This window comes from Staurois parvus, unplaced genomic scaffold (assembly GCF_062004578.1).
Source record: "Staurois parvus isolate SC_StPar_1 unplaced genomic scaffold, SC_StPar_1.0 ptg000159l, whole genome shotgun sequence".
NCBI lineage: Eukaryota > Metazoa > Chordata > Amphibia > Anura > Ranidae > Staurois > Staurois parvus.
Window position 1 is genome coordinate 4,943,998 of NW_028317955.1, and position 15,235 is coordinate 4,959,232.

A 15,235-nucleotide genomic window follows, 5' to 3' on the forward strand; every position below is an offset into this window, starting at 1 on the left:
ACAAAAGAAATCTTATGCAGCTACCCATCTAGGAACTGGTAAGCTGCAATATATTACATTTTGGCTTTAAGGTTTAGATACACTTTATAGCCCATCTCCAGGCACAAAATAAGCCCCTCTCACTCTTCTCTCATCCATTCAGCATTTTTTTTAGACCTTCTAAATCTACCTGGGTCCCCCAATGGTGCTATTTCTGTGTACAGGAGACTGGTAATCCAACGGTGTCAATTTGCCCACAAAGGCCAGTCCTTGGCAGTCCCCTTTTGCTAATGTCACCACTAAGACTCCTCTTTTGGATTTTGAGGGGAATCCTCCACTAGATACCCAAGAAGGAATGTCTACATCATGTGGTGATGTGCATATCCAAGGAAGGACATTGCCAACTGTACACAGAAGAGAGAAGACTTGTAACTAATGTCTCACGCAACCAATGATTTATGGGAGTAGAAGGGATAAGTCGATTTTTTTAATAGTTGGAGGGTTGTGGGTTTGGGTGTGTTTTGGTACATTTGTGTGTAGAGAGGTTAGTTCAGCTTAGAAGCAAACCTGATGATTATAGGTTTACTTCAACTCAAGTGTCAGTTGGCTGTTGCTGTAGACCACCACTGCCTAATCAAATATGCTGAGCATTCCCAAGTGTTCTCCATACGCTGCTTGAAGTCTGAAACTATCATTTGCATACATCAGATCAGAGCTACACTCGCGTGCTTTTCATTTTTTATGTCTTGTTTTGAAATGTTTTTATGAACAGAGAGATAATTCAGACTGATTATTACTTATAGATATTTACATAAATATTCCAATAGCTCTTATTCCCTGGTGCCAAAAATAGGTAAAACTAGAAATGGGAAAGCATCCAATGCATAAGATTGTCTAGTACCATCCAAGCTAAAATTAACCGAGTTTCTAGACAACTACTTTCTATTTGGCTAATTTTTATTAGGTGTATCCATCCATGAACATCTGTCTGTCTATTTCTGTGAGTGGAATTAATCATTTGAAAGCAACTATTAGAAGAATATGGGTAAACAACTGGGGTTATTTAAAATTTTCCCATTTTCTTTGTCTCTTCAAAAACATGAAATCCAAAATGTATTTTATTATAACACGTTAGAAGAAATAAAACAAAAAAAAAACATTATAAAAATACCCCAAATAACCATATTGAAGGATTTGAAAGTAAGAAGTGAAGAGCCAACAACTGTATGTAAAAAGCTAAGGGATAAAAGTAAACTCACGTGGGTAGTCTTTAGCATGTGACTTCTCCGACCAGTTTCCATAGAAAGTTAGCCTGTATTTAGCTGTTCCACAAGCACAACAGTCGGGTATAGTCTTCTCGTTGCCTCCTTCAGATGTGGAATCTGTGAAAAGTCCACAATGTACAATGTATTATATCTGCTAAAAACTTTATGTATTTCTACAGCTCTGTAAACTGGCACATTAATCTGGGGGAAAGGAAGCAGAACCTCTATCAACTCTCTGTAGAGTTTTTTCATTTTTTGCTTATTTTTATTATATTAGGCCAACATGCCATTATGAGAGACATTTTTTATGTTAGACCTTACTTTTTTTTAATGAAGCAATAGTAGAATATTGTACCATATTATTCACTAATTTTTGCAGGAAGTCGAAGTTTAGGCAATGCCCTTTATTGGATAACTTGCACTATTATGCCTCAGATCTCGTCTTAGGTTTTTATAAAGCATGAAAAAGGGAATCAATATGCCACAAAAGCTTGCATTTTTAATAACTTAAAGTGAACTTAAAGTCCACAATACTTACCTCTCCTTCAATGGTCCAACGTCCGGCACCGACATCTACCTGGATTCTTCTGGGTGCTGGGATATGCCCATTTTCATTGGTCAGCGTGGGATGAGGTCACAGGATCAGTGTGCATTTTAAAGAAGGCAGGTGGGTTTATTATATTGCAGAAGAGACATTGCATGTCTCTTCTGCAATAATTAGCCTGCCAGCTCATAGTTTTTTAATTAGAGACTTAAATCCTACTGTGGGATAGCCAGTAAAGGGTATCACTTAAAGCAGAGTCCCAATTAAACTGTAAAAAAATAAAAGTCAGCAGCTACAAAAATTGTAGCTGCTGACTTTTAAAAAAAAGCCACTTACCTGTCCCTCGATTCAACGGTGTCCTCCCTGCAGCCAGTTTCACCAGCCATCCTGTGTTCTCAGCGCCAGCATCTTCAGTGTGGACACCCGGCTGTGACAGCTTGCGACTTCACAGCCGGGTGCCAACTGTGCATGCGCGAGTAGCGCTGCATTTTCTAAATCGGCTCGTAGTCTTCTGGGACTGTTCACGTGTCCCAGAAGACTACGGGGAGGGAGGGGGGGAAGGACAACTTCTGCTTCTGATTGCCTAGGTCAGGGGTCTGCAAACATTCTAAACAAAGGACCAGTTTACTGTCTTTCAGACTTTAGAGGGGCCAGACTGTGGCCAGTGGGAGTAGAAAATGCACCAACATCAGTGGGAGTAATAGTGCCCAATCATTGGTATCAGTTGGAGTAATAGTGCCCAATCATTGGTAGTATCATCAGAGTAATAGTGCCCTATTGTTGGTATCTGTGGGAATAATAATGCCCCATTGCTGATATCAGTGGGAGGAAATAGTGCCCCACCACTGGTGTCAGTCACTGAAAATTGGCCGAGGCAGGAAGGGGGTGAAACTGCCCAGTATTGAAATGTTTAATGTGACAAAGTAATCTGTAAAATGTACCATATAATTTGCAATTAGAAGTGGCAGAACACTCCACCCCCTGTGTGACAGTGCCTAGGCAACCTATGTTACATTAACTTCACAGTAGCCAATCAAGAGTTTAACAGGCTTACTCCACTCCCATCCCTCCTTGATAATGACTGGATTATAATAATGGTGTCATCAGAGGGTGGTGTCAAGGAACACCCTGTTGTACAGAGACACATAGCAATGGATGATAAAGAGGGCCTGGGCAAAAAAAGCAGCTATGTAATTTCCACTGTCAATGATTAATCCTAGACAGCTAACTTGTCTTTCACTGTCTAATGGATAGGGTTGCTGGAGTCTAGGCCCACTTCAACATGAAGCTGTAAGTTTTTATGTAATCCCTATAGTTCTAGTTCATCTCTTGGTGATGGTGGTGTGGAAAAGTCTTGTTCAAGTGATTACTGGACTGGTATCCTTTGGCTCTTTGCCTTTATGAAGGATACCAGAATTTACCGGCAGTGCTTTTGGTGTAAAACCATTGTAAAATATTACTAAGCCCTTTTACTGTGTTTGTTCAGGGCTTTGTAAGTTTTCACACAATGGCAATTGCATTAAATAGAATGTACATCTTCACTATTTTAAAGGTTGACCTTAACATGCACATACACCTTGGGAGAATTTGGTTATGCTCATGATATAAGTCTTTAGGGGTGTTTCCACTGGGTATTATAGAAAGTCATAGTCAAAGCCATTGTCAAAGTAAAACATCCAAAGGGCATGATAAATAAATAAAGGGTCATAGTTCAAAATGTTTTCACATCACTTTGTCAATTTAGGACAAAGTGACAGTCTATTTAAAGCAAATCCCTTTACCATTTATCTTCCCTGTGCTCGCATAGCCACCACCACCACCATCCAATGTATGCTCCATGTTGGATGGTGCCAGAATTTATATGGGTTTGATGACATCCTCCTCCTCAGGTGAGCGTTCAGGCATGGCATTGGCTCAGACCCAAGCGCTGCATCCTGGAAGGAGGTCACATTAATAAGGAGTTTCTATATATGTTTTGACATCATATATGTGCAAGTTGGCTTATTACATGGCGGATTTGCAGTGCTACCCAATGGTTTTGCTTTATTGTTGTTTATCCTGGTGCAAGTCTGAGTCAGCCCATGCACTAAAAAAACAACACACTCCTTATGTGGCTAACATGTCAGTGTTTGTTAGGCAGGGAGGCTGTGTGACTGCAGAGAAATAAAGAGCTTTCCCTTTATCGGCTATGTTACAGATCTCTATATTTATTATATTATCACTGATCATGTATAAATGTGAAAGATGTATTAGATTTACTTTAAAGCAACTCTGTTGCTACCCAGAGAAAATCAAAGCAATGGTATAGAAGACTGTAAATGCTTACCTCTCTAGTAGAAGACATTTATTCACAGTCTTCTATTGCAGAGATCACTGTTTGGAATTATTTGGGAAGTGACGCATTAAATTAACCACTGTAATATCTCATCATGTACTGTATCCTCACTGAAGGTAGATTTTCCTTTGAAGACTATGAAGATTATCTCACCTGGCTCACACATTCTTTTGGTAAGTGATCCCTCATCCTGGAAGTAGATGATTTTCTTCTGCACAATGCTCGCTCTATAAAAAAAATAAACCAATATTACACAATGCATAATTACAGTACAACTAGACGCCTGTATGACTGTTCTAGAAAAATACCAAATCCAGTTACCATGTGATACATGAGCCTCATAAAATAAACAAAATAACCGCCCTTGTATCAGACTTGCGGAGCCGCTCGAAGTTGGGCAAAGTAGTGTAACCCCACCAATGCTCTGAAGATGGGAGCGGGCATCCTGATACTTATCCAAGAGTGTGGAATCGCTCTGTGACCAAGCCAAAATGGGCGGGGCTAAACACATCAGCAGTTGGAGTGAGGGCTGAGGCCAACACGGACGCTCTTCAGTCAATTCATGTGGGTCGGTTTGAGTGGCGTCCATCTTCCTTTGTGAAACATCCTCCCTTACAATACCTGACTGAGCCAAGTCCTCCTTCATTTGTATCTCACATGCTCCCCCTCCCAGACACTGCAGTGGGAGGTTTGGGGTACTGCTGTCAATCCGGAAAGCAGTGGGAGATACTAGGTGTGGTCGAGTGATGACTGACAGTCTACTGGCCTGTGAACCAGCAGTGACAATGCTGATAGCCATGCCCCCTGCAACATCTTCTCATCCCATGGTAGTGCAAGCAGACACAGCCTACCTGAGAGTGGCAATGATGCTCTGAATTTAGAAACAGTGCAGCATTGTTGCCACATCATCACAGGAAGCTACATTAGGGGACTTCACTGGCAGACTCATCAGGTATGTATGGGATTTTGCAGGGTGACCAGGGACGGACTGACCATTTGGAAACTCGGGCACTGCCCAAGGGTCCAGGGTCAGTAGGGGGCCCCATGAGATGCCCCTGGTACCTTTTTCATAGGCATTTTTGAGTTTGGGCAAGGACACAGGGGCCCATGATCCCCTATTCCCCGGGGGACCCATGAGTTGTCAGTCTGCCCCTGAGGGTGATCAAAAGAAAACTAAGTGCAGGGGCAATTACAATCAAGAGCTAAAGCAATCAGTGGTGCTCTGTGCTTACTCAGGGCTAAAAACTTTCTACATGCCCCATTGTGAAAGTGCTCGTGCACTGTGATTGGCTGCTCAGGCACCCAGTGCTGCATACCGATAGGAGTGGGAGTGAACAAAATGCTCTTTAACTTCCCTAGCGGTCTTATTATGTCAGTATTTCTGTGCTCAAAGCGGTGCATTTTTTTGCATGGAAATATGTTGTTTTTTTATTGTAGGCCTGTAATTCTTAGGAATAACTCACTGAAATCAGTCCGAACAAGAGTCTAGTAAACATCCCGGGTATAATAAAATTTGAATCACAAAATCATAAATTATAATATAATAAACATAAAAAATAATAATATAATAATAAATTCAATTCAATAATATAATCAAACTAAAAACACTGAAATTTGAAACAGAGCGCCAAGTTCGCACATCACTGAGCAAAGTCGCAAAATAGTTTTCAGTGTCTGATGACGAATTTCTCCACGAATTATTATCACTCAATTCTGCAAGTGGTTCTAATTTACTATCGCTGTTCTCTAGCTGATCTAAAACCGCTGTTGACCTAAAGGGACGCTTTCTGGACGCCATGGACGTTTCTCAGTTTCCAGGCAGAAAGATCGGTAAAAATGCAGGCAGGGGACAGGACAAAGCACTTGGGACAAAATGTATGTGAAATGGTTTGATACAGTAATGTTATACCATGTGATTTTAGTAAATTGAATGAATGTCACTTTTAACATTTTTGAATTTCTCGCTGGTACTGTCCCCCGTACATCCCGTATGTCCCGACGCTTGCAGGGAATGGAAGACGGATGCCTGCATCGGCCGGAGGAGATGGCCGGGGACGCTGCAGGGGGGACATCGAAGGAGCGCAGGACAAGGTAAATGCTGGAGGGATCCCTGAGCAACGCTGCAGGGTAATCCCGAGTGTAGCTCGGGGTTACAGCTTTTGGTACTGAAAGTTAACCCCGAGCTACACTCGGGAATACCGCCAGGGAGGTTAAACCCAAAAGGACCAAGTACTTCTTGCTCAGGGCCATTCCCAAAAACTATATTCTGTGAGGGAGCAAAGGTGAAATTAATAAATTCAGGGAGGAACAGCATTTTAAAAAATCCTGTTGCCAGACTATTTAGTTATTTATATGATTATATCTTCAGCTCATGAAACATTAGTGTGATGGTCAGTGGGAAGCATGCTCCTTATACTTGTAGTCTTTGGGAGGAATTGCTCCCTTACAGATAGAGAAAAAGATTAACGGTGTCAGGGGGAACTTATCTAAGAGGAAGAAATTGCTCATTGTTCAAGGAACCCCTAGCAACCTCTGGAGGAACCCTAGGGTTCCTTGGAATCCTGGTTGAGAAACTCTGCTCTTTACTTCTCCCCTAGCTTCTACATTAAAGGTTATGTAGGGATGTAAGGGGAGGGGTGGAAGAGCTGGGCCAGCACACAAGTAAGTAGACAGCAATGAAGAGGAGAGGGCAATGACATAAAAGAAGGGTGGAGGCTGCGCTACAGAATTTACTTTCCTAGCGTTAATTACTCAGCAACTTTAAAGGAACATTGAAATGGATAAAAATAATTTATGGAAATGCAAAACATAGCAAGTAAGCATTTAAAATGCTGTATATTTTGGTGCTTTTACCTACATTTTTTGGGTTGGTGACCAGGTCTCTTTCAGTTTACTTGTTTCTTTGCCCAACATGAAAAATACAGGTTCACTTTAGGGATTTCAGTTAAGACTGAATCTACACCCTTGTGTGTACAACAGTGAACTATGATTCATCGCCATTCACTCTAAATGACCCTCCATATACTGTATAATAAACACACCTACTTTTCAGTGCACCACAACACAGAGATGTAAAATCACCATGTGCTGTGGTTCGCTGAGTTTGTCAAAAATAGTGCAACTGCATAATTTTGTGCACTGAGGCTTGTTAAAGTGGACTTGCATTATCTTGCATGTATTGCCTAGTCCCCAAACCCCTGAAATGAAAAATGCAATTTTGAAAACATACCATAATTAAAGATTAGGAGAAAAAAGGAAAAAAGACGTATAATATGCTCTAGCTTCTATTAGGCTCTCCTAGGTAAAGATGACATCACTGGGACTTTTCTTTGGATCCTACGAAAGCACACTTCTGCACCAGAATAGAGCATCTTCTGGGGAGATTTGGGATCTTCAGCTTTCCTAGGACCCTTCAAAAAGGTCTTTAGGAGCACTCCAGAAAGTAGGATTTAATTTATTTACCATTAATTTGCATTTTTTAATTTGGGGGGAAGGAGGGCTATATAATAAGACCTTGCATTTTCAAGTGGACTTTGCATTTCATAGAAGGTCCTCTTAAAGGAACCACTCAAATGAGTATGCTGCCTTGAAGTGATAACAAATCCTTACATAAGCCCAAGTGACTAGCCTTAGGTGATACAAAATGATTTATTTATTTCAGATACTTATATAGCGCCGTCAATTTACACAGCGCTTTACATTTATATTTTACATTCACATCAGTCCCTGACCCTCAAGGGGTGTACAATCTAAGGTCCCTAACTCACATTCATACATACTAGGGACAATTTAGACAGCAGCCAATTCACCTACCAGCATGTCTTTGGAGTGTGGGAGATAACCAGAGTACCTGGAGGAAACCCACGCAGTCACAGGGAGAACATGCAGACTCCAGGCAGGTGGTGCTGGGGTTGGGATTCAAACCAGCGACCCTAGTACTGCCAGGCGGAAGTGCTAACCATTTAGCCACTGTGCTGCCCTCATGAAGCAAATCCAGCTACATAGGCTCTACCCATTTATCTGAAATCCTCTCTCCTCCACAACCTTGCAAAACACACAGATCGGATGGTATTTTTCAGCTTCCTAGAGGCAGGGACCTGGTGTAGGGAATAGGCACACTCCCCTCTACACAGTAGTGTGAAACATGCATATCTGAGGATGTCAATCACCTGTTGGGTGCTAGAGGAAGGGGGAAAGGTGTGTCATCACCATGGATTGTCTGCTGTCTGAAAAAACTGTCAAAAAGTACACTTTATTATGATATGCTTTGTTCATTTTTGATTTCTGAGGTTTACAACCACTTTAAAACAACATGGGTTAATGCACGTGTATAGGTTGAAAAGAGCATAAGTCACCATCCAGCTTATTTGGGGCCATTGTGGTGCAGTACATTGAAAACATTTCAAGCAACGTCAAGGCATTCTTTAGCTCCAGTTTGGGAATGGCAAACCCACATCTTGATGGGAGTATTGACTATCACTGCAGCTGCTGACTTTTAATGAAAGGACACTCACCTGTTCAGAGTCCAGCGCCATCCTCACCTGAACCGGTTCTTTGGGTCCCGGCACCTGTATGTTTACTGTGGACAGTTGACTTTGATTCCTTACAGTTTCACAGCCGGCTGCCTACTATGCATGCGGGAGCCTCACTGCAATTTGTAAAAGGTCTTGCAGCCTTCTGGGACCTATGATGTATCCCAGACGGTTGTGGGTGAAAATAGAACTTCTAATGAATCGCCGCAGCGATCTGACCATAAGTAGGAGCTGGTACCTGTCAAAACCAGGTACTCACTCTTGCCCCTCCAAAAACTGGCAAAAATAGAAGAGGAGGGGGGAGAAGGTCATACAGTAAAGCGGAGCTTCCCCTTTAGGGTGAAGTTCCGTTTTAAGGCTTAGCTTACATCTGTGGTTGGGGGGAAGAAAGAACATGTGGATGAGTTGCATTTTTACTATCTCGAACCACTCCACCCAGCAGTGCGTGAGTATACACATGCTGCTGCAAAAATTATACTCGCTGTTATGTTCAAGTGACTAGAGCCATGCCACAACCACCACCAGTGCAATGAACGTGGTTACGGTGCAGTGGTGTGAGTTTCAAAAGGTTAAACGGAGAGTAAAGAGGCAATATAAGGCCTCCTCACCACCTGTAAAACACCCTCTGAGAATCAACCCACCACAACCTAGACCAGTGTCAACAAGCCCTTACAGTACTAAAATTACAGAACCAAATAATTGTGGAACTATCACAGAACCAAACCCAACCTATGCAGACACGTTTATGATAATATGCTAGGGAGTCATACTGCCTCAGTTTTTTCTAAACAAAAAATGGCAGAGGTGGTTAACAAAAAAGGACATCCCCTTTAAAATCAGTAAACACTTGAAAAGATAACACTTTTATATTTTTACGTGTTAGTTAAAACAAAATTACTTTATATTTCAGGCTATAAAGTAGATCCATGCCATAAAAATACCCTTTAATGTTTATGGGCCTTCACTTAACCTTCCAAATGTCTTCTAAATAATGTACCACTTGCTTTTTTATGACAGAGAATTATTAATACAGCAATCAGAATCTAAATGGCACATTCACTTCATTCGGAAACGGCCCTAGAAGTGGAGATTATTTATTAATAGACATTTCACAAAATGGAAGAAAATAACATACTTTCATGTTTTACTGCAAACTCTTACATGTCACCCTGAAACAACAATTAGTTGCCTCAGAATTGATGTCTTCATTTCCATATGTATGGCGCTAATGGAAAAAAACCCCTTTATATCAAATATTTGTGAGCAGGTCATAAAATTTTGAAATGTTGCAATTACATGGTATGAGTTGTTTGACAGGGAAATAAAAGAATTTCAAGTAAATTTAATCCAATTTTCAAATATTAATTCTTGCTATTTATTTTACAACTGGCAAGAAGCTACTTCCAAGAAACCAGTTTTATTGAAATGACTTCTTTATATACAGAAGAACGCAGCCTCTGTGGGATGAGAGGGAGTTAATGAAACCACCTTGATGGCACCATTCAACAACATGACTGCCAGTTATGAAATACAGAAAATACGAATGGCTTTATTCAGAGCTATGGAAGACTTTATTAGCATTCTCAGTGTACAATAACAATTATTGTACCTTGGTAGTGAGCAAGAATAAGCAAATTTGGGACATTTTTCTTTGTTAAAATATAATTGAAACTCAGGATATTACAAAATGCAAGTCAACAGGAAAGGTAAAACCATGAATGTTTGGTCAAAAGGTTTTTTGTTTACCCCAATTTACACCTCATTGTAATGCATGTACACAAGTTTGCCATCATTTTATTAGTGCTATCTCATATCTGTGTGATGTATTAGCCACAATAGGTTAAGGTCCAGTTTTTGACCCCTTGATGCACATTAGAGGACCTTTTAATGGGAATTATTTTATTTTATTTATTATAAGTACTTATATAGCGCCATCAATTTACGCAGTGCTTTACATATATTTATTTTACATTCACATCAGTCCCTAACCCTCAAAGGGTGTACAATCTAAAGTCCCTAACTTACATTCATACACATATTAGGGACAATTTAGACAGGATCCAATTAACCTACCAGCATGTCTTTGGAGCGTGGGAGGAAACAGGAGTACCCGGAGGAAACCCACACAGGCACAGGGAGAACATGCAAACTCCAAGCAGGCAGAATGGTAGTGTATGTGAGCTCATGGAACATCATCTTCCCAAAAAGAAGGAAAACATGAACTCATTGGTATGAATCTAGTTTAACAGCAACCCTAACTCTTGCACTAACCCTAATGAAATCCAGTGCTGGATTACCAGTGGGTCCCACACCATTTAAGGGCCCCACAACAACAGATAATAATATTGATTTGATCTTGAAAGACTATTTAAAAGAAGCTTTCTTAAATTGTTTACAAAAGATAGAAAAATGAATCAATTCAAAGAAATTAAAACTTTACATTAAAGACTCTATAGAGAAAATACTGTATTAATGTAATGCACCCAATAACAACGTACATAAACCATTGCTATCGGGTTCACATTACAGTTTATCTCTTAAAAGCTCCTCTTCTTTCAGCTGTCAGTTTTGTAAACAATATTGGTGAAAGCTATGTATGTATAATGTACAGTAGTGGTGACCATCTCCATCTAGCAGCCAACATGCAAACTACTTAGCTCAATGTTATCTCACTAGAGTGCATGCACAAGAAACCTCCAGAAACCTCGGAAGGGTACAAGGTATCTACTGCCTAGTGGCCTTCACAGAGTTTAATCCGGAATTGATGGAAACCCTAGCACTAACCCTAAAGTTAAGCCTAATTCTAGAACTAACTCCAAGTCTAACCCTAACTTTAGTGAAAACCCTAACCCTTTGTTTGTAAACAAATTCAAGTGACCACCATGATAATGCTGGTATGATGATCACATGGCTGTGTTGATAATTAAGTGCAGGGTGTTATATGATCAAAGGCATGTAGAACAGTGATGGGAGCTTGAGTTAAAAAAATTAGAGGAACATTTATTTCAATGTTTTTCTCACCCCTGGGGAACTTAAAGGCTGATTTTTACAAAATGTTTGGGAACCCAGAACTGCTAATTTAGTTGTGAAATCACTTTCACACGAATATCTGCACTTATGTAGTGAGATACAATATTGCTTCTTTCTAAGTTATATTGGCGAGAGGCGTATATCAAAATAAAATTGTTGAAGAGCTAATTTAGCATACAGGACTCTTAAGAAATTAGGAATAGTCAAGGGAGCTTCATGATTTACCCTTGGTTTCAGTGCTAAAAGCTCCACACTGTAATATACTTGAATGGAAATGTCAGAGCAGAGACCTAATGTATCAGGCATTGCACATTTGCCACATTTACCTTTGGCTGAGTTGGTGGACGCACCATGGTGGATTCTGGTGGTATTGGAGGGTTTACCAGACATCTCTAACCTACAGCTCTATGCTGGAAAAATATTGTTCTGTGCAATGCAACCTTTATCTAATTTTGTTTCCGAGTATTGATTTATGACAGTTAACAAAACCTCTTTTACATAAAAGAAAAAGGGGCGTGGTCTGCTGAGATCCAAGATGGTCGTGTGATTCAGGAGCTCCTGCCAGCCAGAGACCTTGCATCGATATTAGCAGAGGAGCGGGTGAGACAGAGCCATTACATGATGGGGAAAGCGGACCGGAAGGTCACCGACTCCCGTTCCCACTCTCCGCGGGCACATGACCCCAAGCAATCCAGACATATTCAGGAGCTGTTCAGCTCTCAGCAGAGGGACAGGCCACATGCAGCATCCCCCTCTCGCTCCACTACAGCAACATGTGCTCAGAGCACAGACACTGGGGCTGGCATGGAATCTGTCCCCCAGCATGAACTCTCTTCAGGCTCACATACACTTTCTTTAATAGATCTGCAGGCAGTTGCAGCTGACATTAAAGCTACTTTTACCACAGCCCTCAGTGACCTAAGGGAAGACCTTCATTTGTTAAGTACAGGAATAGAGGAGGTGGAATTCACAAGCAGATCTAATGCTGCTGCCATAGTGAAGATACAGCAGTTGTCAGTATCGCACACATCTCATATCCGTGATTTTTATAGACAGATTGAAGATCTGGATAATAGAGGTCGCAGACATAATATCAGATTGCGTGGCTTGCCTGAATCTGTGGAGCCGAGCGACATCCCCAAAACAGTAATTGCGATCTTCAATGATCTTCTGGGCCGTCCACCTGCTCCACCCATTGATCTGGAATGTGCACACAGAGCGCTTCGCTCCAGAGGCAGAGATTCTGACCCCCCCAAAGATGTGGTGTGTTGCTTGGTCAGCTTTCCAATCAAAGAAGACATTCTCAGAAGGGCCAGAGAAAGAAGACGCCTTGTATTTCAGGGTAATGAGATACACCTGTTCCAGGACCTCTCCTCCATAACCTTACAACAAAGGCGAGAACTTCACCCCCTGCTGGACACACTTCGCTCTCATAACATACCATACAGGTGGCGATTTCCATTCTGTCTCTCCGCTCAAGCTCAGGGGCACTCAGCCTACCTGCGAGTTCCAGAGGATCTCCCCAGCTTCTGTTCCGCACTGGACATTCCTCTAGTTGAGCTTCCAGATTGGTACAGATCTTTGCGTCTTCCAAATGCTACTGAATCTAGTCGAGTACCAAGTGACATGGATTGGCAAGGCCCCCATCTCTGCCGCCGCCAATCGGTCCCTTCCACCCCTCCGAGACTTCCTGCCAGAGGCTCCACCACCAACAACAGCCCGACGGCCTCTCCTGCACATCGCAGACCCCGCCATGATGCCTAAAGGCCTTTCTTCGATCTTTTCCCTGACTTTCTCTCATCAGCAATACTTATCCAGATTATGATCTTACCGGATCCCTCTCATCCAACTCCAGGACCATGCCGGTAGCACCTCGGGTCCTATTTGGCCCCTTAACTGGACACCTTCACCCTTTGATTTTCTGCTCTCTAACCCATCCGCCCTGGTCCAGGTCTTTTGATGCCCCTACAGATGTTGCCAAATCCACCTTATGGATCATGAAGACCTTTTCTCTCTCCGTCTCAGCTTCTTCAAGACTGCCAGTCCTGATGTACCTCCGCAGGCACCCTCCATATCACTGGCCTTTTTATTGCTGAATTTTCACTACCTCTGATGGAAGCCTGGGGGGTGGTCCTACAGTCTTTCTCTAGCCCTGTTTGTAATGTATATGCTGATTTGTCCGCTGCATAGAGTCTCTGGAGAGTATGGATCTCCAGCCCCTCTATGCCCGGCCCCTGTTTGGTTGTATGGCCTCCCAGTGGTCTTTTTATGATCTTGCAGTGGTCAGAGGTGAATTCCATGCCCTCCATTACATATTGTCTGTATTTCCCTGACCATGATCCCTACTGTTCTTCATTAGAGTTTACTGTGAGAGGTTTCATACTCCAGCTCGCCTTTATACCTTTTCCAGGGGTGGTGTGGGATGGTGGGGGGAGACTGGGTTGGGGGGAGGAGGGGATCCGGGACCCGGGCTGTCATTTCCATACAATTGTTATGTTACATATCTGTTTGAAATCAAGTATCACCTCGTTACACTTTCCAGGTGTAAAACACCCATCTAAACCACATTTACTGCTTACAGGTTTTGAAACCATCATTCAGAGTTTCTGCTGAGCTCCCCCCCCGGTCCCGTCCTCTTCCCTCTCCCCTTGCCTAGCTACCGCTATTTTTTCTTTTTAGACATGAGGTGTTACTTTATTTTATAGAATGTCGTGGAGTCCTGCTGGAGCGGGGTGGGAGATGGATGGTTTGAGTTTTTGAGAGGGAGGCGGGAAGAGAAGAGTTAGGATAGATGAGAGATACCTTAGGGTTCCAAAAAGAAATGGCGCACTATGTCTCATTTTTCCCAATTGTTTCCTTTGATGGTTGCTTTTTTTTTTTTTTTTGAATGGTTGCCCTGCTGTTTCTGTGATTTGGCATTGTTTTTGCCATAAACAGATTATGATGCGATTTGCTTTTCATCTTAATGATATGCAGGTTTTCCATCTGGCTTTCACTGATGTTTTATTTTCAGCATGAACTCGCACACTGGCCCTACCACGGCACACCTACGATACCAAAACTCTGCCCATAACTTTAGGATCATTTCACCACTGCATTCCACTTAGATGTGCATTTTCTCATTTCCCTGCATACAATGCTTTCACCACTATACGCCCTAATGATATATGTTCAGTTTCCTTGCCCTCATGACATTTATTACATTTTCCTTCTGATATCCCTAAGCTTGTTGCTGCGTCTTACCTCACCCATTATGTTGGATGATGGCAGTTGTGCCCCCATCTATATCTTCATTCAAACGAATTGTGCTCACCCTCCCTCCCCGATTCTTGCATTTTTTAAGGTTCATGGCCCGGCGGACTCTTTCTTTTTGGATCTAAGTCCCCCGCGTTTCCCACACAGCGAGCTTTGAGAGCTCTCGCTGAACTTTTTCCGGCCGTCTTTACTCCCTTGTCCTCTGCCTCTCATCTCCTTTCATTCCTTGTTCCTCTTTCTGCTATTTCCCTCCTACCCCTTCTTCTTTCTTGTTTTTCTTTCTTCCTTCCCGTAT

At 42.0% G+C, this 15,235-nt stretch overlaps 1 protein-coding gene across 1 annotated transcript in view; it reads right to left on the reverse strand.

The window, feature by feature from the left end:
- The window catches only part of SPON1 (spondin 1), a 491,275-nt gene that overhangs the window by 263,175 nt on the left and 212,865 nt on the right, over positions 1 to 15,235 (reverse strand). Inside the window, exons 4-5 of the mRNA XM_089675872.1 lie at positions 4,277 to 4,350; positions 1,239 to 1,361 (exon numbers count right to left, since the gene is read on the reverse strand). Of these exons, the coding sequence (XP_089531998.1) occupies positions 1,239 to 1,361; positions 4,277 to 4,350 (197 nt within the window). The remainder of the gene's footprint in view (positions 1 to 1,238; positions 1,362 to 4,276; positions 4,351 to 15,235) is intronic.